This window comes from Glycine soja, chromosome 20, assembly GCF_004193775.1.
Source record: "Glycine soja cultivar W05 chromosome 20, ASM419377v2, whole genome shotgun sequence".
NCBI classification, from domain to species: domain Eukaryota; kingdom Viridiplantae; phylum Streptophyta; class Magnoliopsida; order Fabales; family Fabaceae; genus Glycine; species Glycine soja.
Genome location: NC_041021.1, coordinates 10876810 through 10902011, shown reverse-complemented (window position 1 = coordinate 10902011; position 25202 = coordinate 10876810). Strand labels below are relative to the sequence as shown.

Below are 25202 nucleotides of genomic sequence, written 5' to 3'. Positions count from 1 at the left end.
TTTGGTAATCGATTAAAAGATTCAAAATTCAAATTTCAAAACCCTTTTGAAAAGCTGATTTGCAAACTTGTCTTCTGGTAATCGGTTATACTGCCTAGTAATCGATTACCAGTGCCTTTATTTGTTTGCTTGACCTTGAATTAATCTTGAAGCAATGCTTAACCTTTGAATGTTTGTTGAAGCAACCTTGACAATCAGTATTAAGTGAATTCTTTTTGACATCATCAAAACCTGCATTATTCACATTCTCCCCCTTTTTAATGATGACAATCATTGTCAAGTGAATTCTTTTCAGCATCATCAAAACCTGCACGATTCACAAATGGTTGAAGTCAGCTTTATGCATATTATACATGTCATCACAAGCTTTCTGCTGAATTATCTCCCTATCAGCATCGACCTCCCCATTCTCTTTGTTAGCAGTAGCCAAGGCCGACCGGAGCCGGGCCATCTCAGCATCTTGAGACCTAACCTACTCCTTGACATTTAAGGTGGGCATCTCTAACCCCTTAGCTTCGGTCATTAGCGCAAGCATCCAATCCTCCAGGTTTATGTTGTCCCCATCCGACTTCATGTTGGCTAGAAGTGTTGAGTTCAGAGAGTCCTTGACCTTCAGTAGCTAGTCCTTAAGGGTGTTGGCATTTGAGGACCCTTGGAGATGTTGGGTGATGGTCGACGCCCTTGCAAGGAAGCCCCAAAAATTGGCCCAGTTGGTGGCGTCGTCACTCTTGCTCAGCACTTAACGCCCTTGCTCCGAAATCATTTTTGAATGGATAAGATGGTTTGGCCGAAAAATGTTGTTGAAGAAGCCTTGATTGGTCAAGGCTGAGAGGTTGCCTAAGGTGGAAACAGTAATAGGTTCCTTCTTGGTGCTTGAAATGTTCCCCCAGGCCGCTTTGGTGCTCGCGATGACTTCGCTTCTCCTGTTTCTGCTTCCCCATCCGCCGATGCGTGGCCTCGGTGTTCAATTTTGCCAGAGGTTCAGAGAAGGAACCCCATCGGTAATGATCTGGTTCCTTAAGGCTACGCGAAAAGAATTCATATCGGTGCTGGCTTGAGTCATGATTCCTAAAAAATAAACACAAGTGATAAATCCACAAGTTAGAGCAAGAAATGGTACACAACTAAAAAGGAAACAAGACTAACCCATAAGATTCCAAGCAAGATCAGGAGACTGTAGAAGGGACACAAGGGGTCAGGCAGGTAGTTGCCGAGGGAGTGATTTGAGGAATTTGAGTTCTCAATGTTCATCGGGGCTCAAAAGCACCTTTAGGTACTTGTTGTATTGTCGAGGGCATTGCTGCCAGTAGAAGGGAAACAAAGGGTTCCCCACTGAGTTGTTGAAAAGGTTCTTCCCAACGATTGACCTTATTGTTACTTTGAAGTAGTCGATCTTGAAGTTCTTGTAAGGACAGGTGAAGAGGTGAAAATGGGAACACTTCGAAAATCGGATCCATGAGATCCACCGAGCCTTATCTTGCGAATGGCAACAAAAGTAGTGCAAGACGAGTCTGGGTGTTATTGACACAAGGCTTTACAAGCAAAGTGAATGGAACACTTGTATGACTGCCTACCCATTCAGATGAAGTTGCACCGGTGCCACGTTAAGAATACGTAGCATGCCCATTGTGAAGCCGTCAAATGGGATCCTTACATGTAAAAGGAATCCCTGTTCATCCCATCTTGGTTTATGAACATAAACTCCATAGGAGAAGTGGCATCCGATCGGACAGTGTGGAGAGTGACCGGGTGTTAAGGTTTTATTCCAGGTTAGATTCAACTTATAGGTCTAGTGTAACCCAATCATGATGTAGTTATTGTCGTCCAAGTTGTCTCCCAAAGGAATAAAGGAGTTATTTCATGTAATTATTTAACTAAGAACTAGGTTTTTATATTTTTGTTTTGTGATTGTCATGAAATAAATAACATAAAATAATTTGCAATAAAAATTAAATGATGGTAAAATAATTAAGTAAAGATAGAAATACTAGACTTGAATGGTGATGTTGATCTTGATGAATGAATGTATAGGTTTGGACTTGGAATTCACTCGATCCATTGTAACTTCACAATTCTCTACTCATCTCTCTTGTTCATCCCTAATTCACTAATGTATTCTACCCCAGCTTCTGCATGGTCCCAAATTCTAATCTACTTGCCCAATACCCAATCCCTTGGACATACCGACACAAGCAATCAACATTAATGGTCAAGAATTAATGAGTCTTAACCAAGATTATTCTATCCCTAGAAATAATCTCAATTAAGTACCTGATTCATGTTCAGGTTTCAACAAGGCTTGCCAAAACGCAAGTCAATTCTTGAATTCATCTATAAGATGACCAATCAAATAAAAGCATTAAGTACAAAAATAAATAAAGAACTCAAGATGAAGTATTGAATTGATAGAATTAAACGAAACAAGGTTCATCATTTCCTCTCCTAGGTGGAAGGAATTACATTCATAAAAATAATATAATGAAACCTAGAGTGTCTAATGGAATAATGGAGCCATCTAGTAGGTGAAAGTCTAAAATATAATTTTGAGAACGACTTGGGACTTATGCACCGTTACAATAAATGCCTAGCAGTCTATTTATAGAATTGTAGTTAGATTTAATTAAGGAGATGATCAGAAGAAATTACAAACAAATAATGTCTCTAATTAATTCAAGTAATTATCTTCTTTTTCAACTAATCTATCCTTGAAAAATATCCTGCTTTTGATTTTCCTAACTTTTATATTTAATTTTCGCAATTTCTCCCTCCAGAACTTTTTCCTGATTTTTGGTCTCTGAAGCTGGAGATTGTTAAAAAAACTATAAAAATTCATTAAAAATAACTAAAATGTAAAATTCTACCTAAGACAAAGTAAAATTTGAATTTAAAGCTAATTTGATTCAAAACAAGGCCTAAAGTTGACTAAAATACCAAATAAATGCCACAAAATACATATGAAAATTCAGTAAATTTGACGTTTATCACCAGGCACAACTTCAAATCTGTTATTGTACTAATCGAAAACCAACTTAAGAGGTTGACTAGATCTAACTTGTGGTTGTATCAGGATGAGTAGGTATCTACCTTTCCGTCAACCCATGTGTACCCCAGAAGCGTGATTGGAGGAGGCAAGCGCTTCTCCTTCAACACTTGGAGCTTCTTAGGCCGAGATGCAACTCCTTAAGAAGTCCCCGTCTCGCCAATGGGATCCACCACCGAAGCCACAACATTCTCACCCACCTTTTCACCCATATTTGTCGGCAATTGGCTCAAAAATGTCAAAAGGTCACTAGACCCCTCGATTGTCGAGAGGTTAATTGAACTAGAAAAATCTGACACTGAGAAGTAAGAGTCAGATGACACTTCAAAAACTTTGTTGTCATACCCATGAACCTCAGACCCGTCTCCAATCGACTCCCTTAACAGCAAACCTTCAACCAAAACCATTATTACATGCCTAAAAAAGAATTGACTAGCTACACTACTCAACTGAGAGCGAAGAACACTATTTGGCTCATAACAAAGAAGTAAATATCAGGGGCAAAAAGTGAAGGGAGTCTTCCCCTTTATTTTTAGGAGTTGGGCTTGTGACCACCCCCATGTAAGATGACCGATTCATTCTCAAATATTCACTATATATCATTCTTACTTAAGCTTTGAAGCCTTTTGTAGGTACCTCCGCCTCCCGCTCTTCTGGACACTCACAACTATCTGGTCCATTTGTGACAGGAACAATTATACACAACTGAATTCACCGAATATAGCCAACATACTTTGATGAGGACAATTTCAACAAGTAAAAAAAAAAAAAAACTGGAAAAGAAACGTAGTGTAGCATTTTATAGTTACCTTTTGTTGCTTTATGTATGAATTATTCTATTATCTTTGCCGGGAACATAGATTGATGTATGTTACAAGTTCAGGTTGTGCTGCTTTCATCTTAGACATTGTTAAGTTTGGTTTGTCTCGATCTGGTATAAAGAGGGAGGTTATGCTTGTTAATTTGTGGATGATGATGTTTTGTAGTTGCTTCCGTTCATTACATTTCTGGTGCTATGTTCTGGATTGACCTTAATAATATTTTTTGGCTTATAAAAAAATTATTTTAATGTCATTGATACAAGCTCTTTGGTGTGGAATTGAAGTTGAAAATTATTTTCTTGAGCCCTTGCTACTTCATTTCCAAGAGTTAAGATTCTAAGGCAGAAGTCAACATTTTCAAGGGAGAAGTGAACATTTTTAATACAAGCGCTGCAACTTTTGAAACTTGAAAGCTATGAGGCCCAATTGACGTAGAGTAATATACTGTAACTAATTTTACAAAAAGTATTTTGACTTTCGATTTGATTATCTTTAAATATTAGTAATACACAATACATAACCATAGTTCTTATCCATGAAATCAATAGAACATTTCATTAGGCTGGAAACATGGAAATGCTCTAGGAAGAAATAAAGAGTCCAAACCTCAAGGTCGTGGAGGAATGAGATTAGGAAAAAAAGTGACCAACATAATGCATATTTGATAGTAATATACTTTAATTTTAAATTAGCATTGACTATTTTATAATAAATTGTCATATTAAGTAACTTTTATCACAATTCAAATTATAAATTATATATATAATACTTTTTAGTTTTAAGTGTTAAATTTTATAAATATATGTAGTATAATACATTGAATGCTAATCTTATATAATATGCATTGTTATAAATTTTTTAAAAAAATCCTATTCAACTAATAATAATTATATAATTCTATACCTTTCGTGTTATAATTATTTTCCTAAAAAAGATTATATACCTTTTTTAGGGACAAAAGATTAACTTGAAGATTTAAAAAATTCATATAAACTATTTTGAATAATTTACAAGAGAAATGTAAATATATAAATATGAACACTTTTTTTCTTCTAATCTTTGTTATCTGTCTGCATTCGTTAGATTTTGTAAATATCCTTGGTTCTTATCATTACTCGTCTGTTTATATTTCAGAGAAAATAATTTCCCCATTCCTTTGGTAGAAACTATTGATGCGGACTGCGGAGTCTTCATATTATCAAGAACTGCAAAACTATATACAGGTAGCAACCATTGTACTTCTATTGAAAAGAGAGAAATATGCACTTCTAGAGATTGGTTAAAGAAGAAGGTACTTGCAATCTATGGTAATTGTTAGATGTATTTAACATTAATTTAGAGATTTCTCTTAATAGATCATATATAAATGATAGTGATTGAACAAAGTCAAAAGTAAAATCTGATTTTTATAGGAGCAAAGAGCAAAGATCAAGTATGTAAGGGTGTTTGAGATCGAATATGAATAAATAATTTCTTCGTTGTGGAGAACAAGAATTAGAGCAAGTTGAAAAACATTTCAAAACTTGAAATGCGATTAAGTGCTTCTGTTATTTTCTTTGTGATATGGTTTATAATGTTGTGAGAATAGCCATAATTTATTACTGTTGCGTCAGCGGGGACAATTTTCCTTTTGATGTGGTTAGTTTGATAAATTTGGCTCAATAATCTCCTTTAGCAAATACTAATGCACTACGAATTAGTATATTTGGTCTATCTCTAGCAGTGATGCTATCTTTTTCTTCAAATGTAGAAGTGAAAAGTTTGGCATATCAAAGTTCCTAATTTTTACTGTTCCGATCAACTAGAAGCAAAATTGATTGATTATTTTAACTTTATTTTGAATTGTTCATATTCATCATTAATGAGTATCACATTATAATACCGTTACTACCAAGTTATAATACGGTTATAAAAAAGTTATTGTCGTTTTATTTCATATCTATCAATTCAAAGTTATTTATTTTTTTAAGAATAATCTAATAAGCAAATAAGCCCGTGCATCTCATGGATCACCCAACTAGTAATTGTTTAAAACATATAGTTTTCTAAAGGATATATGACACCAAGCCAAATTGAGATTACTTGAAATATAACATAAATGAAAAAAATATACAACCTAAATCTATCCTCAAAATTCATTGAATCTAATTTGTAGTCTAAATTTGTCAAAATTAACTTTTGGGCTTGGTCAAGCCGAATTAATAGAACATGACAAACTATGAATAGCCACAGGTGCAACATGCGAAAGATTTGCTCAAAAGTTCATTTCAGACATGAAGGGAAGGCAGACACAAGACTATAAGCTTTGAAGTCAAAGCAAATGCAGTCACAACCGGAATCACATTTTTGACTGTCATTTTCTGTGTGTTTGATAAAAGCTTCTTTAAAGAGAAACAATTACTTTTAGAAAAAAAAAACCTCAAGAAATTATCAAAACTAAAGTATCATTTCTCTAAAGTAAGCTGAATCAAAGACAATTTTCTTTTCTTTTCTGATTAACACAACCCCTCGAGTTGTACTTATATCAGTGTAACTGCATTCAGAATTGTGGGTCAGTTTTAAAATTTGGTAGCCTCTTGCCACATAAATAATTACATTCACACTTTCATACAATGAGACTGTAATAAGTCCAAGAACAAACTTGTTTTTTCTCTCTCGTTCTACATTGAAATCCTTGCCTCCTCTAAATTCAGTAGATCCCCCCAAATTACAAGTTGTCCTGAATCCTAAACACTGCAAAATTTGACAACCAGAAAGAAGCACATGGGGCAGTATTAATGTACTCATATGATGAGTGAAATCTACTCATTCCTTTTATCAACTCCACCTAAGATGCCATATGGCCATTGCCACCCCTGTAACTGTAATCATTAAGCGTTTCAATATTTCATGCAACAGGAATTTTAGGTTCTCCTAAGTTCACAAAAGCCTCTGCTCTTGTCAATCGGCCCATTGCAGCATCCCAAGACACAAGGTGGTTCATAAATACATCCACATACTTTGCTCTATCATTCTGTCCAAAAGTCACAACTGTTAGAGGAGTGTGTTCCTAACATTTATTAAAAATTTATCAAAATCAGGAGAAAGAATCATTAAATATGATGTGAGACCCACAAAATTTTGTCATTTTCAATAAATTTAAACCAATAACAGAGAGCATGTTCAAAAAACTGTGTTCATAGCATTTCTGTAATTGTTAAGTTAATGCCTTTATGGAAAATAACTGATGATTTATGATGGTTACATACCCTGTAATCCAGATAATATGCATGCTGCAGTATAGAAAGAGACAGTCAGTTAGTGATGACTATATAAAGGTTTTTGTTAAGTAATTTGCATGTGCATTTTTTGAGTTGTTGGAGTGAGAATGAGAGTGAGAGAGAGGCATACCTCCCACAAATCCAAATTGATAATTGGCTGCATGAGAAAAAAATAATTAGCTTCATATCCAATATTAACTCAAACATATTTTATGGAGGAAAATAGAAATATTAATAACTTACTATGTCATCCCACACAATTGGGCAAATGGCATTTGAAGTTTTGACTATCTCCAGTCGTTTCTCTTCTCTCTTCACTAAACAACCAACGAATTTTAGCATCAATCACCAACATTATTATTATTAAAGAAAAATATCAAACAAGAAGGTTACATTAAAAATAATATATCGGCATAGTTCTACTATACCCAAGAAATACAACGCAATTGTTCTGGAACTAAACCAACCAGAAATGAGAAAAGACTAGTTACTACATCAACTCATAGAATAATAAAATATTCTCAATTAGAATCTAATAATCACTCCAGATAAAACATAACAGAGGCTCTTATTTTTAAATTTTACATTAAATTTATGCATGTATATAATAAGAGAAATCCAAAGATTTTATGGCATATTAAGAGGATAATACGGAATTTGAACATTGTTTTAGAAATATTGGGACACCGCAGATGGGAATCAATTAGGAAGGAACTTACAAACTAGCCAAACCCAGCCAGATCCAAATAATGAGAGAGCAGCTCCTATAAACTTTTCCCTAAAATTTGTAAATGATCCAAAATCCTTTTCAATCTGTTGAAGGAGACCTAGTTTGGGCATATCACCCCCTCCTGGTTGCATGGATTCCCAGAAGAAGTCATGATTCCAAACCTGTGGAAAAGGGACAAAAATTAATTAGGGAACAAAAGTTGACATAGACAGCATTCAAATATAAAAGCAGATAGAAACCACAATTGTAATTTCATCATTATTAGCAATCAGACAACCAAACAAGATTAGCTTCTTCACACAGATAGGACACACTACTCCTAATATCATGCCAACTATAGAAAATGCAAACAACCAAATGAAATTTTGATAAAATATTTGAAGAGAAAAAAAGACAACAATCTAGAAAAGGGAAAATTATTTCATAAAGACAAGGACAAATGGAAATGGTGCTTTCCAAATCATATTTATTTAGTTTCAGACTCAGATTGTTATATTTAATACTTCTACGGTGATAGAAATTTGGTATCTGTATTGCAGAAATATAGGGGTCAACTTCCTAATTAGAAGAATAGAACATTCACACCCTTGGTACTTCTTTGAGGGACTGCACCTCCCAAGCCAAAGGCATATTCTCTTACAAATAACAAGATATCCTTCCCTCTCAACCCCTCTTCTTATTTATAGGCAACATGCTTTAAAGAAACTATCTCACATAACTAACTAAATGACAATATAACTAATAAATAGGTAACTAATGAACCTATTGTGACTAACAACTAACAGGGTTACCTAACATATGGTCTTTAGAAGAGTCTAAGAGACTCTCAGGAGAAGGTTTTCTGATCTTAACTAGGGCAGATGCCAAACTTCCAACAGTGTGCTCACCAATTGTACATCACCACAAACATAACTTAGTATATCTACAGTTTGTAGACAATTTTCAGAGCCCTATATTTTAATAGAAGAAAAATAGAAGTAAAAAAAGAAACAGAGACAACAGGAAAATAGATAAATGGAGAAAAAGAAAGTATCAAAATAATTACTTTTTTTCTAGGATGGAATTAAAGAAACCATATGAATTGGGTACCCCACCCTCAAAGACATTGAGCTTTTCTTAGCAATAATTTCCATGTTCAGTTCCTATCCTACAGCAATAGGCAAGTAACATGTAAAAATATTGTCCCTAATCTTAAGTTCAAGCTCTCCCTGCAACCACATGGAATAATAATATCCCAGTATTTCACAATAATGAGACCCCCTTATAACTTTTTGAAGCTAAAAGATGAAATTCTAAGCTTTGATAGTGTTATTATAAATATTTCCCTTGGTTTACATATCATGAACATTATTCACTCTCCCACTGAATACATGTAATCAATTATCATACCTATGCACTTCATAGGTAAAATTTCATATAGTTATGATCCTTAACTAAAGAAAACTTCTATTTATTTTTTTGAATAAAAAATAAATTGGAGTACATTACACTTACTTGAGATTTACCTAAATTAATCTCACCTGCACACCAATTTTTCTTTTCTGTTCATATATACCATTCATATGGTCTTGTGTAGAAACAAAAAATTAAAGGGAGTGAGACTAATTTTGGAAATCTTAGATGATGTTAATATTGTCAACATTATGTATATCCTAATTTTTATAGACTGGAGCATTTTCAATATTTTTATGAATAAGCAATTTCAGAATCAATTTAAAATGATCAAAGCCAGTGAGCAATCAATCTAATAAGTACCTCAGCTGCATTGTTGAATTCAGGCAGAGGATTCCCATTGTTGTATGTCACTTTGACTAGTTCATCCAAAGTGTAACCATACAGTATATCATCCTTCTCCAGCTGTTTGTTCAAACCTTCTATAAAATTCTGATGATATTCACCCCAGTGCATATCAATTGTCCTCTTGCTCATATAAGGCTCTAAGGCATCCTAAGAAATATGAAGCAGCAAAATAAAGTCAGAATTATCAATTATGATATAAAGGGCCTATTAGTGGCTGCAGTGAGTAATGTTGAGCATCCAGTTTATAAGGGCTACAATAGGGTTCTAGGATTCCTGATTATCAATATCATATGGGCTAAGTCTTATAAATCCAACAGTGTTGGGTTACACAGCCAACGGAAACTTTCTTATCTCTCTAAACTCTGCCCTCCTTAAAAAAGTTATAGTTAGTTGTCATTTTCCTCTCCTGCTCTCTCTGAATATCTTAATATATGTTTCACATGCAGCAAAATGTAATTGTACCTTGTTTTCTATTTTATCCTCAATAGATAACTCAACAAATTAATTGAACACGTTGAATTATAGAGCTTAAGTAGGGAAGGAGGAAAAGAGAGGAAAGGTATACTAAGAATAATAAGATCATATTGTTATTATTGGGTAATGACATGATACAAAAGAAAAAGCACTAACTCATTTATACAAGTGTTAGACTGCTAATCCTAATCAAATAAGGAAATAAATCAGAAAAGATAATGAAATCTGGAAATAACTCTTAAAACATCATATAAGGTACTCTAAAATATAAGACTCAATAAGGTTATTATGAGATATTTTCTAGATATACTAACAGAAGACAGACCTCTTTGTCTCAATAAAAAAAGAAGGTTTCAATCAAAAGAAATTATCTAACAGAAATAAATTTTCACATAAAAGGCAATTCAAAATGGTAACTTACATTTTAGAGTTCATTGAAGGTTGGATGTAATTGTATGTTTCATCATAAACAAAACCTTCTATGTAATGTCATCCCTTTGTTAATTACAATGTTCTTTTTCTCAATTCCTAGCTTCTTTTTTTTATCATTATAATGGTTGAAGTGGCAGTATTCATTGTAACTATCACTAGCTTATACAATTTAAACTACGAATGCAATTATTTCTCTGATAAGCTTACTGCTGCATTAGATGACTCAAATAATCCAAGCAAATAGGCCAAAACAGCATAATTATTTCCAAACTAAAACATGGATTCAAACAACAAAGTGAATCACTTACAAGTTCATAAGGAGGGGTCGTCAAGCCATAAAATGCAGCGATTTTTGAGGATCTAGGTGAGCCATCAAACCTCTTTTTCTGGTTAAAATGCAATGAGGGAAACATGTCAGCACAAATCAGGAAAGGAAGTTTCCATAGGGAAGAAATCTCCTGTGACGAATCAGGATTCAAGAATCACATAAATCAATTTCAATCTATCAAAAGAAGCAGCCCATAGCTGGTAGCGAATTTCATTTAGCGTGCCCAAATGCTTTAGAATAAAACATCCAATGACTCTTCACAGTTTTTTATGTTATGGAATGATGCTATCCCATTAGTCACTCCATGTTGTCATAAACCTTTTACACAAAAAATTATAGAGAACTGACAAAACAAACTTATTCTACAAGAAATCAACACTACAGAGCCTCAGTATTTCCAACTTTATGCCTATTAGTCATTTACTCAATTACTTTCCTTGTCGGACTAACAGTCATATTTTGTTTCCTTAAAAAACTGTTATGACTTTCAATAATGAAAACCCATCTAATGGCAACAGAAACTCTGCAATTATAGGTCTTAACTTTGTAGCTTTATCTGTTTCAATTTCTATGAAATATAATAATAGCTCATGCATGTTCATGCAAAACAATAGGCTCGCTCAATTCAATGATTTATCATGTCTTCCAAAAAGGTTAAATTATGCTTATTTAATTCTGTATGTAACTTCATTTATCAAAAGTAATCAAAAGACAAACATGATACCAAAAGTCAATGCAGACAATGAAACTTAAGTGCAATGCATGTGCATGTTTATTAAGTATATTACTAGAAAAGGTAGCTAAAGAAATTACAATAAATTAAGAAGGAACACTAATCAGCAAGACATCGTGATAACGAATATCAGTCTCAGAAAGTTACCCTGTGAAGAAGCTTGGGAATCTTGAACTGTCTAGATAAGTCAGCCAAAATGAGATGAGAACTAGTAGGGATAGGATTGAAGTAACAGGAAGCCATTGCTACTTTGTTGCCTAGCATTTACAAAAGCATATCAATGCATCATTTCAGTTGATTATGTTCCATAAAACAACCATTATAAACCAAAATGTAGATTTCAATGATACAAGTCTCACATCTGAGTTAAATTTCACATTCTAGATGAACAATGCAGTGGAGAATAGAAAGTAATCATAGCATTTTCAATACAAAACCGATGTCAGCCAACACCCATAACCCAAGCACATGCCTTTCCCAAATGGGGCAACGACATATAGGCAAAAAAACTCAATTGAACAGAGCTTGACCCAAGGATTCGCCTGACATTTACTATTGATTCCAGATTCCAGATTCCAGATTCCAGATTTCCAGATATTAAATTTCAGTTAAACCTAATATATTTATATACATACGATAGAAACCCATAATTGCTACCACAAAAGATGGTTTTTGAACCAGTGTAATTGTGAACTCTCTTCTAAGCTTCGCATACAGTGTGTTTTAGTGCATTAAGGCTGTGATGGAAATTAGCAAATGGACTAGGTAACACCAGCACAACATCTCAGAATGTAAAACTAAAAACAGTTGCGATTTCACCCAAAATTACACAAACAAGGCATATAAACAAATATATGACCAATCCCAAAAAGACAACAATAACAACAACAACAACAACAACAACAACAACAACACGGAGCTTTGAGATAAGGCCGTCAAACACTTTACAAAATGCTGACAAAACAGAAAGAATGTGAGTCTGAGAGTGTAATCATTTAGACATTTAAACAAGCACTTGCCATACTTATGAACTTGATATTTCAATAAGGCAAACGACAACGTACCCGTCAAATTAATACTCAATATAATGGTGAACCAAAGACAAAGGGAGTCAAAAGAAGATTGCAAAGACACCAAAGATGCTACCTTTTGTTGAAATTCTAAACCAACCATTTTGTGCATAAATTTGTCCCATGACATTAGCTAAGATTTGAACTTGTGTAAGCACGTTCATAAATGAAATGGAAACAAATAGAGACATCACTTGCAAACCCCAATTTTAATGAATAGAAGTAATTGGTAGCAGAAATTAAGAGAGAGAGAGAGAGAGAGAGAGAGAAGCAAAAAAAAAAAGAAAACAGAAAACTAAGTTGCAGAGAAAACAGTAAACCCAAACACGGGAATTTGAGAAAGGGGAAAGGGAAGTTACAAGAACCGCTAAGGGTGTTGTTGGTGATGCCCGCATAAAAGAGGGAACAGAGTCTTCAAAGTCCAAACCTTTCAGGCTTTGGGAATGGTGAAGTTGTTGCTTGTTGTTCAGCTGAGTAGAGATAATGTAACATACACATTTTAACATCCACGTGTAATTACCGTTATTTGTTTGACTTAATTGAAATTTGCTTAAATTACTCATTTCGTCCTATAGTTTCACCAAATATATATTTTTAGTCCTTATAATTTGAAAGTAGTTTTTTTAGTCATATAATTTATATTTTAATTTTCTTTTAGTCCATATAGTTTAAAAATAATCTTTTTAGTCCTTACAATTTGTATTTTAATTTTATTTTAGTCCCTATAGTTTGAAAGTGATCCTTTTAGTTCCTATAATTTATATTTTAATTACCTTTTAGTCCTTACTAAAAAAATATAAAAATAATTAGTTACAAATCAATTATAAATTATCAACTATTTTTATTATAAATTATCTTGCGATAAATTAATTACAAATTACTTGTTAATATTCCCCTTCTCTTCCTACTCTGGTTGGTGCAGAAGAAAGGGAGAGAACACCATCAACTATATGTTTCCAAGAGAAACGGTCATTCTCGTTAGAACTAGATGGTTGAACACAATTCCTAATTGCTTGGCAAACATCAAGAGGTAACATGGAAGGTAACTTGACAAATACCTTTCCAGAAATTGGACCTGACCCATTTGTCTTCCTCCCTACTTTAGGGATATCTCCAGAACCACATTTTTACTTGGATCTCATAATGCTGGTCCAAAACAAGTGCCATCCAACTTTCATAAGGAAACCCTGTTATGAATGATAGGCACTTATATTTCCTCGAGTCATCTATAGACTAGAAGCCAAATTGATTAGAAATGTCCTCTTTGATTCTCCGGTTGACATTTTTAGAAAAATAGGTTATGGTATTGTCCATATTGACTTTGGCACCTGAGCTTTCACAGAAAAGCTTTGGGGCTGACTCGATAGTCTCCACCTAATCAAAAGAAGTCTTTGAAAAAAGAATTAAATTGTTAGCAAAAGCAAGATGAGATATAGAAGGGCCACCTTTATTAAGTTGAATAGGCTTCTAGATTTTTTGTATCTCTCCAAACAGAGGACAAATAGTTAAGGAGAGATGGAATCTCCCTGCTTGACTCTTCTCTTTGGAATAAAATAGTCCAAGGCCTTCCTTGATGTAGCTCCATGTGGAGCTTGTAAGCTTTGGATCTTCTTCATCAATGAAGTCTTTTGCTTCTTGAAGATCAATTGCAGCGGAATGAAGAAGGAAGAAAGATGATTGGAGACTCCACTTCAAGGAGAAGATGAGTCAAGAGCAAGCTCACCACCATAGGAAGTCATGGATAAGAGCTTGAAGGTAGGAGAAGATAAGGGGAGAGAGAAGGAGAGAACGAGCACGAAATTTTATGCCTCAAATGAGGTCTGAACTTTGAAGTCTAATTCTCAAATGATCAAAGTTGAGAAAATGCACCTTATTCTCTTAGGATCCGTGAGAACCCCTTAATCTTTATTTAAAAAATCAAGGAAAGTAATGCAATAAAACATACCTTTTTCTGTATTTTGATGTTGATTATTCCTACCAAAAAATACAACAAACCTAAGGTGTCCCTTATGATCACCTAAGTGTTTGTATTGAAACTAAAAATAAGAACAAACCTACCATAGAATCCTTGTGTATGTGAATCATGAAGATGTTGGATGCATGGGTGATTTTAAAAAATAGGGTTGCTCCACTCAACACATTCATCATACCACCTATCATAGGGATTTGGTGTCTCATAATACCTATTTTGTGCACCAACAAAGCACAAGGATTTAAGCTCTTACGAACCAAATCCTTATCCAACAACTCCTTTACTTGAGGAATAACCTCAAGCTCAAGAGGTATGACAGTGCTAAGGGATGTTTCCCTTGATAGGAGAAGGTAGAAGGATTGTTTAAGAAGAAATGTTCTTTTGATATCACCTTTTGTTGCAAAATGGTTTTCCTTCTTAACTATATTCTTGGAAGAATCTTTTTCCTCTTTTTCCTTCCCCTTGGCCTTTGAAGACAAGGCCTTACTATCCTTGTTTTTCTAGTTTTTCTTCCTCATCACTCTTATCTTTCATAGTTAGTTGATCTTTGGCCACCCGTGAAGGTGTTTGAGGATGCAACACAAACTTTGTTCAAAGGTGGGTGAAGGTGATCTCATTAATTAGGCTATGATAGATGATTTTCCTATCATATTGCCATGACCTACCTAAGAGAAAGTGTCTTGCCTCCATAGGAACTACGTCACAAATTACTTCATCCTTATATGTTCCAATGGAGAAGGGCACTTTCACTTGTTGATTGAATATCATCTCCCCTTGCTCATTGAGCCATTGAAGTTTGTAAGGCTTTGGATGAGGAGTGATAGCAAAGCTCAACTTAGAGACTAATCATGTGTTGCAACATGAACCACCATCTACAATGAGAGTGCATGTGTTATATAAAATTTTACACCTTGTGTGAAAAATATTCTCTCTTTGAGATTCGGTCAAGTCACAAGATTGGCCTCCTAGAAGCCTTCTGGCCATTAAAAGGTCCCCTTCTTCTTGGGGGTAGATTTCTTCACTAGATTCTTCCCCTTTTGCTTCTTCACTTTCACTAGAGGAAGGTGAAGTAGTAACCTCATCTTGGCTACTATAAATGTTGTGGCCTCTCATAATCTTAGTTTTCTTGGTGGGGCATTGAAAAGCAATGTGTCCTCTTCCAAGACGTTTAAAGCACTTTATAAAGCTAGTATTCTCTTGCATACTAGCCTTAGGGGGTTGCTTTTCTATTGTCTTCTCCTTATCATCTTTGGCTTAGAAGGTGTAACCCCTAAGATGCCTTGACCTTGGTCTTTCTTTGGATAAGAGCGAGAGCCATAAGATTTTGAAGTAGGCTTCCTTTTAAGTTGTCGCTCTACCCTTATGCAAAGTTGGACTAGGTCATTTAGGTCCCTATATGGAAGGAGCTTAACCTTGTCCCTCACTTCCATATTAAGCCCACTAAGGAACCTAGCAATACTTCTTCTTTCCTCCTCCCTAAGCCCAGCTCTCAAAATGAGTAGTTCCATTTGTTTCTTATATTCTTCAACACTCATACTCCCTTGTCTAAGCCTTTGGAGCTTGTCCATAAGCTCCCTTTCACAGTAGAAGGGGATGTGTCTCTTCCTAAGAGCACTTTTCAAGTTATTCCAATACTCTACTGGAGGATCTCCATGAATCCTTCTTTACCTAACAAGGGAAGTCCACCAATAGAATGCATACCCTTGGAAGCTAAGGGTAGCCAAAGGAACCTTCCTTTCCTCACTTGTATGATGGCAAGCAAAGAGTTGCTCAACCTTCATTTCTCAATCTAAATAAGCCTCTACATTGTTTTTCCCATGGAAGTATGGGAGGTTAATATTAGCCTCTTGAGGTTTTCTTTCCTTTTCTCTCCTATGGGAGTGAGGTCTAGGATGTAACCTATGCCTTCCTTTATAATAGTCACTAAGTTCTTCACTTAAGCTCTTGCAAGAGTCATGACTACTATAGGATACATGTTTTTCTTTTTCCATTTCTTTCATTATTTTTCTTCTTTCTTCTTCTCTTTTTTGTTCTCTCTCATCTTAATTTATTTCTACCCTTTTTTTTCCTTTTTCTTTTCTTTCTAGTTTTTCTTTCCATAACTTTGGCGTAGCTCCATGTGGAGCTTGGATCTTCTTCATCAATGGAGTCTTTTACTTCTTGAAGATCATGGTAGTGAAATGGAGAAGGAAGAAAGATGATTGAAGACACCACTTCAAGGAGAAGATGAGTCAAGAAGAAGCTCACCACCATAGGAAGTCATGGATAAGAGCTTGCAGGTAGGAGAAGATGAGTGGAGGGAGAGGGAGAGAAGGGGCACGAAATTTTGTGCCTCAAATGAGGTCTGAACTTTGAAGTGTAATTATCAAATGATCAAAGTTGGAAAAATGCACACACATAGCCTCTATTTATAGCCTAAGTGTCATACAAAATTGGAGGGAAATTTGAATTTCTATTCAAATTTCACTTGAATTTGAAGCAAATTTGGAGTCAAAATTTCACTAATTATGATTAGTGAATTTCAGCTATGGTTCAGCCCACTAATTCAAGATCAAGTCCAAGATTCTTCACTAAGTGTGCTTAGGTGTCATGAGACATGTAAAGCATGAAGGATATGCACAAAGTGTGACTATATGATGTGGCAATGGGGTGTAGCAAGCAAAAGCTCACCTCCCCCTCTAAAATTTAATTAGATTGGGCTTCTCCCAATTCAATTAAATTTATTTCCCAACACACACATCAAATATTCACTTAATGCATGTGAAATTATAAAACTACCCCTAATACAAAAACTAGTCTAGGTGCCCTAAAATACAAGGGCTGAAAAATCCTATATTTCTAGATTACCCTACTTACATTATGGAGTCCTAAATACAAGGCCCAAAAATAATGAAACTTAATCTAATATGTACAAAGATAAGTGAACTCAAACTTAGCCCATGGGCCCGAAATCTACTCTAAGGCTCATGAGAACCCTAGGGCCTTCTCTTGCATCTCTGGCCCAATCTTCTTGTTGTCTTCTATCCAATGCCCTTAGGGGGTAGGATTGCATCATTCCCTCCCCCTTGAAAAGGATTTGACCTCAAATCCAGAGGTTCTTGAAACTCTAGGCTTCTTCCCTCAACACTTGTGAAAAGAATAAATGTAACACCCTGATATATATATCTATATATTATTAGTAATTATGTTTGATGTTTGATTATTTGTTGCGTTATTTTCATCCGTAATTATTTTAAGGAAGTTAATTTAGTTAATAGAGGGGTGTGGATAGATAAGGATCTAGCTTCTCAAAGAAGCCTCTTGAGAAAGCTTCTCAAAGAAGCCACGAGGAAGCTTCTGGAGGAAGCCTCTTAATGAAGCTTCTAGAGAAAGCTACATGAAGCTGCCTCGGTAAAAACGCTGCCCAGCCTTCGTTAACCGCTGGAGCTTCTCGAAATTTTGTTTGCAACTTCACAAGACACTTTTCCATGATCTGACCGTTGGGATCTTTGATAAGATGTCTGGAGTGTGCTAGAAGCTTCCGTTCCCGAGAGCATCTCTTATTTAAGCATTTCAGCCTTTGCTTTCGTGTAGCTTAGGAAAAACGCAATTTCTTCTTCTTTCTTTCTTCCAAAGCCATTTCTAAAGTTCCAAGAACTTTATCCATCACCCACAGCCACCATTAGCCACCACAAGCCATTGTTGTTCTCCACACCGAGAGGAAGCCTTCAACCGAAGCGGAATCTTCCAACTTGGCTTGCGGTTTCGGTAGAGAATGAAACCCTAATCTGACCTTTCGTTTTCTTTCGAGGTAACCATGGTTCTACACTTGTTTCTTGTTAGTTTTATCTTGTCTTTGCATCTTTTCTGACTTTGGAACCGCCATTGTATGTCTTATGCTTCCTTTGAAAAACCTTAGAGAAAGAGACTTTGTAAACGTTATCCTTTCATGAAATGCATGTTATTTTCGTAACCTACACTGAACCCCAGTCACATTGGCGTGGTCGGAATTTCCAAATGATGTTCCTTTGTAAAACCCGAAATGCTCTTAGCTCTTTCATGTAGTGATGTGGGTGTTTGACCCAGAGCACTGTTACTAGCTTTGTTTTCTGAAATCCATACTAAGTCTCCTTCGTTTTGGCATAGTAGAGGCTTGCGTGGAATCGACGAGTAAGGACAAAAAGGAATCTTCAAGTGACGCGACAAGGAATCCGCGGGGTAGCTCACGATAGGTAAGGGGAGTTTATTATAAAATTTACCGTTTTAACACCATAGTTAGGGTCAGGGAACCTAACTATGAGGATATCTGCCTGTCCCTGTTGCATGCTGATTTTTCTTCAAAGAAAATTACGTTTTAACTAATGGGATGCGATATATATATATATATATATATATATGTATTGTGATGAATGATATTGTTTTGGTTGTTTGAAATGTGTTGTTTGAAGACCGTGCGTGTGGAAATGATATTGTTGTGTTTGTTTGAATTGTTGTTGGTGTTGCTATTCAGGATTTTAATTGATATGTGATGATAATGATAATTATGATGATATTGATTTGAGATGACGTTGTTAATAAAGACCATGTCAACATGAATTGTTATTATTGATGAATATGTGAATATGAAATGAGGTTGTTGTTGTTGTTGATAATGTCATTGAGATGAGATGATATTTATGTTGTGAATGACATGGAAATACGATTTGTTGATTGATGTTGGAAATGCATTGGCATGTGCATGTTGTGTATGTTCGTGGGGGGCACTGTGCACTGACCTTTCAAGGTCTTTGGCACTAGCTTTTGGCCACGTTCATACGTTGGATGTTGTGTATGATCGTGGGGGGCACTGTGCACTGACCTTCCAGGGTCTTTGGCACTAGCTTTTGGCCACGATCATACGTCGTATGAAGTGTATGTCATGGGGGGTAGAGTGCGCTGACCTTGTCGGATGGCCCAAACGTGGGTAACTAGCGTGGTTAGAGAATCTAAGCATTCCTGAGGGGATGCTTAGGCGCTTTAATTGGTCCATGGTCTTTGGCACTTACTTTTGGCCGTGATCATAGCTCATACGACACAGGAAATAGAGTAACTGTGGCCAAGTGTACTTTGTACTAGGGGGCTGTCACCTGGTATGGAACACCTTTGGGCTCCCAGGCTGATCACCTATGGGAGGGCTGTTACGTGCACAACCGGGTGGTCTCGACAAACTCAGCACAGTTCCCTAAGTGAGAGTGTCGTGTGGACACGCTTAGGCTATTTCCTGAGATTTTGTTGTTGTTGGTACGTATCACATTGCATCTAAGTGTTGAGTCAGGTGCATGCATCATTTTGTGCAGTCTTGATTGGGTCCATGGATGGATGATGAGTAATTGTTGGATGTGAATGATGAATATTTGTTGGATATGAGTGTTGAATAATGATTGTTGTGTATGCTTATCATGTTTGCATATGTTCCTTGCTAATTGTGGTTATTTGGAATTGGTATTGGTTCTTTTATAATAAACTCACCCTTGCAATTTTGTATTTTGTGGTTGATACCTGTGATGATCACGAACCTTGTTCGTGGGAGCAGAATGACAGTGGCAGGGTGTAGGGAGTAAGATTCTGGTGAGGAGCCGCCGAGCCGACGTGATGACGTTGGCGTTATTTTGGGAGAGTTGTGTTTTGTAATCAACTCCTCCATAATTGGTTTTTAAGTTTTATTTTAAAGATGTAAAACTGGAATTTTAATTTTATATATATATATATATATATATATATATATATATATATATATATATATATATATATATATATGAACATATTTAATTTTTGTTATGTGTATGACATGTACCGAATTATTGTTTCTATGTAGTTATGCATATTCTCTTAAGTAATGGCGTGTTGTTGGATGAATTTATGTTGTGACAAAATCACTTCTATTTTCATAATAAAAAATTAAGGGAGTTCTTTTTTATAAAAATTGAAATTATCGAATATTAGAGTGTGGATACCGTAGCGACGAGGCGGGTCGTTACAATAAAAACATATATATCAGTGATGTTTGGTATGTTGGAGTAAGGTAAGGTCTGAAAACCCATTTCCTGGGCATCTTCCCATGAGGGAACATGGTTCCTCACCAACTCAATGAGTGGTGTTACAAGTATAGAAAAATATGGGACAAACCTTTTGTAAAAGTTTGTTAAGTCATGGAAGCCCTAAATTTTCCTTATACTTGGTGGAGTGGACCACTTAGGAATGACTTTTATTCTCTTAGGGTTCGTGGGAACCCCTTGATCACCATTTAAAAAATTAAGGAAAGTAATGCAATAAAACGTACCTTTTTTATATTTTCATGTTGCTTACTCATACCGAAAAGTATGACAAACCTAAGGTGTCTCATATAAGCACCTAGGTTTGTATTGAAACAAAAAATAAGAACAAACCTACCAAATGAGTCCCTATGTATGAGAATCATGAAGATGTTGGATGCATGGATGATTTTACAAAAGAGGGTTGCACCACTCAACACATTCATCATACCACCTATCATAGGGATTTGGTGCCTCATAATACCTATTTTGGGCCCCAACAAAGCACAAGGATTTAAGCTCTTACGAACCAAACCATCAACCAACAACTCATTTACTTGAGGAATAATCTCAAGCCCAAGAGGTGTGGCAGTGCTAAACAAGTGTCTTTTTACAAAGGAGAAGATGTGGAGGTTGTCTAAGAGGGGAAGTTTCTTTAATATTTGTCTTTATTTCAAAATGACTTTCCTTCTTAGCTAACCTCTTGGAGGAGACACTTACCTCCTTACACTTCTCCTTAACCATTAAAGGTTGTCCTTCTTCTTGGGGGTAGATTTCTTCACTAGATTATTCCCCTTTTGCTTCTTCACTTTCACTAGAGGAAGGTGAAATAGTAGTCTCATCTTGGCTACTATAAATGTCTTGGCCCCTCATAATCATGGTTTTCTTAGTGGGGCATTGAGAAGCAATGTGTCCTCTTCCAAGACATTTAAAGCACATTATAGAGCTAGTCTTCTCTTGCATACTAGCCTTAAGGGGTTGCCTTTCTATTATCATCCCCTTATCATATTTGGGCTTAGAAGGTGTCACCTCTAAGATGCCTTGACCTAGGTCTTTCTTTGGATAAGAGTGAGAGCCATAAGATTTTGAAGTAGACTTCCTTTTAAGTTGTTACTCTACCCTTATTTCCCAATCTAAGTAAGTCTCTACATTGTCCTTCCTATGGAAGTATGGGAGGTTAATGTTAGCCTCTTGAGGCTTTCTTTCCTTTTCTCTCCTATGGGAGTGAGGTCTAATATGTGACCTATGCCTTCCTTCATAATAGTCACAAAGTGTAGATGCAATTGGCTTTGATGTTTTGATGATGCTCATGATGATGTGTTGCAATTGATGCAAATGGGCTTTTCAAGATTAAAATTCAAGACAATACTTCAAGATTACAAGGCACAACATCAAGATGATCACTAGAATATTAGGAAGGGAATTCCTAATTGAATTAGCAAAGGTTTGGCCAAGTGATTTAAAATAAAAAGTGTTTTTCAAAGGTTTTACTCTCTGGTAATCGATTACCAGAGGATGTAATCGATTACCAGTGGCCAAATACGTTTTATAACAGCTATAAAAATTTGAATTCAAAATTTTAAAAGCTGTAATCGATTACACAATTTTGGTAATCGATTACCAGCAGTTAGTAAACGTTTTAATTCAAATTTTAAAAGCTGTAATCGATTACACAATTACTGTAATCGATTACCAGACAGGAATTTCAGAAAAATAATTTCAAGAGTCACAACTTTTCAAAGGCTTTACTCATGACCACCAATGGTCTATATATATGTGACTTAAACACGAAATTGCTTAGAGATTTTCAGAACAACAAAGTGTTTATCCTCTCAAAAAGCAATTTCATTTTATCCTCTTAAGAATTCCTTGGCCAACTTGATTGCAATTCTTTAAGGAATTATTTGAGTGCTCAATCTGTAAAATCCATCTCTTTCAAGAGAGATTTGTTCCTCTTCTACTTCTCATTCTCTAAGGGATTAAGAGACTGTGAGTCTCTTGTTGTAAAGAATCTCTAAACACAAAGGAAGGGTTGTCCTTGTGTGTTTAGAACTTGTAAAAGGAATTTACAAGTTAGTGGAACTCTCAAGCGGGTTGCTTGGGGACTGGACGTAGGCACAAGGGTGTGGCCGAACCAGTATAAAACTGAGTTTGCATTTTCTCTTCCCTTAATCTTCTTTATTTATTATTGCTTTATATTCATATTCAAGTTGCTTCATTTGAATTAATATTTAAGAAGATTGTCATTAAGGGAATTCATAACTTAAGTAAAAAGTAAGATAGATTTTTAATTAGGGGAAAAGTTTGGAATATCTTAATTCAACCCCCCCTTCTTAAGATATCTGAGGCCACTTGTCTAACAAGTGGTATCAGAGCTTCATTCTTGTACAAAGTTTAGAAGCTTCAAGAAAAAGATGGCCTCAGCAAATTCCTTATTTCCAGAAGGGAATTCTATCAATAGACCTCCAATCTTTAATGGAGAGGGTTACCACTACTGGAAAACCCGGATGCAAATTTTTATCGAGGCAATAGATTTAAATATCTGGGAAGCCATTGAAATAGGGCCTTATATACCCACCACAGTAGAAAGAGTTTCAATAGATGGTAGTTCATCAAGTGAAAGCATAACCATAGAAAAACCTAGAGATAGATGGTCTGAAGAGGATAGAAAACGAGTACAATACAACCTAAAAGCCAAAAACATAATAACATCTGCCCTAGGAATGGATGAATATTTCAGAGTTTCAAATTGCAAGAGTGCTAAGGAAATGTGGGACACTCTTCGATTAACACATGAAGGAACTACAGATGTTAAAAGATCTAGGATAAATGCACTAACTCATGAGTATGAATTATTTAGAATGAATACAAATGAAAATATTCAGAGTATGCAAAAGAGATTTACACATATAGTAAATCATCTAGCAGCCTTAGGCAAAGAATTTCAAAATGAAGATCTTATAAACAAGGTGCTAAGATGTTTAAGTAGAGAATGGCAACCCAAAGTAACGGCTATTTCTGAATCAAGAGATTTGTCTAACATGTCTCTTGCCACTTTATTTGGTAAGTTGCAGGAACACGAGATGGAACTATTGAGATTGCACCAAAATGAAGAAAATGACAAGAAAAAGAAAGGAATCGCTCTTAAAGCATCATCCTCAATTCAAGAAGAAAGTGATCAGGATAATGATGCAGATGATGATGATGATCTAAGTTTCTTTGTAAAAAGGTTCAACAAATTTCTTAAAGTAAGAGGAAATCAGAGGCGACCAAATTTTAAATCAAAGAGAAGGACAGAAAATTCACCCTCTACTCTAAAATGTTTTGAATGCAATCAACCTGGACATCTGAGGGTTGATTGTCCCATCTTCAAGAAAAAGATGGAAAAATCTGAAAAGAAAAATCATAGTGAGAAGAAACTAAAGAAAGCATACATCACATGGGATGAAAATGATTTGGAATCCTCTGATGATTCTGAAAATGAAGAGATAAATCTTTGCCTTATGGCAAAAAGTTACGAAAGTGATGAAGAGGTAACATCTTCAAACAACTTATCTATTTCTTTTGATGAATTGCAAGATGCATTTGCTGATTTGCATAAAGAATCAATTAAACTTGCAAAATTAGTTTCATCATCAAAGAAAACAATTTCAAATTTAGAAAATGAAATTTCAAAATTAAACAAAGAATTAGATCTTCTTAGAAATGAAGTTTCAATCTCTAAATCAAATGAAAAAGTTAATATCTCCACTATAAATGACAAGAAAATAACAGATTCTTGTAGTTGTTGTGATAAATATGTAAAAGAAATTAAAGAGTTAAAGAATTCACTTGCAAAATTTTCATATAGTAGAAATAATTTAGATGTTATATTAAGTAAACAAAGATATGTGTCTAATAAAAATGGACTAGGGTATAAATCTGAAAAACTACAAAAGGTTCATAAAAACTTTTCCACTTCCACACAAAAATGTAATTCTAATTCTATCACTTGTTTTTACTGTGGAAGAAGAGGACATGGCATATCAACTTGCTACTTCAAGAAAAATTACAGCAATATTAAAATGATATGGGTCCCAAAAAGATCCTCAGTTAATACTAACATGCAAGGACCCAATAAAATTTGGGTACCTAAGTCAAAAACTTGATTATGCAGGTATCTTTGAGAAAGAAGTGGTACATAGATAGCGGATGCTCAAAACATATGACTGGAGATGCATCAAATTTTACACACATATCTCCAAAGAAAAGCGGGCATGTAACATATGGTGACAACAACAAAGGTAGAATTCTTGGAGTGGGTAAAATAGGTACAAATTCTTCAAACTCCATTGAAAATGTTCTACTTGTTGAAGGCCTTAAGCATAGCCTGCTTAGCGTTAGTCAACTATGTGACAAAGGCTATCTAGTATCATTTGATTCTCAGAAATGTCTTATAGAACATAAGCATGACATTAATATAAAGCATGTAGGACATAGAGTCAATAATGTT

At 35.2% G+C, this 25202-nt stretch overlaps 1 protein-coding gene across 3 annotated transcripts; it reads right to left on the bottom strand.

The window, feature by feature from the left end:
• Window positions 1-6324: 6324 nt before the first annotated feature.
• On the bottom strand, window positions 6325-13172 carry LOC114401555 (superoxide dismutase [Fe] 3, chloroplastic). 3 transcript variants are annotated; one of them, XM_028364088.1, is made up of 9 exons: window positions 13048-13172; window positions 11766-11875; window positions 10866-10943; window positions 9607-9798; window positions 7841-8012; window positions 7365-7438; window positions 7252-7278; window positions 7110-7133; window positions 6325-6874 (listed from the first exon to the last, which is right to left on the bottom strand). In XM_028364088.1, the coding sequence occupies exons 2-9, from the start codon at window positions 11859-11861 to the stop codon at window positions 6749-6751; spliced, it is 789 nt and encodes a 262-aa protein (XP_028219889.1). In that variant the 5' UTR covers window positions 11862-11875; window positions 13048-13172; the 3' UTR covers window positions 6325-6748. The 3 variants fall into 3 exon arrangements, with proteins under 3 accessions (XP_028219889.1, XP_028219887.1, XP_028219888.1); XM_028364086.1 differs by lacking the exon at window positions 13048-13172 and adding an exon at window positions 12765-12939; XM_028364087.1 differs by lacking the exon at window positions 13048-13172 and adding an exon at window positions 12765-12945 and having other exon boundaries at window positions 6803-6891.
• Between the last annotated feature and the right edge of the window lie 12030 nt (window positions 13173-25202).

Coding starts and splice junctions, on each gene's coding strand:
- LOC114401555 (XM_028364086.1), bottom strand. CDS start 12,879: ATGTCTCTATTTGTTTCCATTTCATTTATGAACGTGCTTACACAAGTT. Junction 9,799..10,865: donor CGACCCCTCCTTATGAACTT/GTAAGTGATTCA, acceptor CATATTTCTTAG/GATGCCTTAGAGCCTTATAT. Junction 8,013..9,606: donor AATTCAACAATGCAGCTGAG/GTACTTATTAGA, acceptor CCTTTTCCACAG/GTTTGGAATCATGACTTCTT.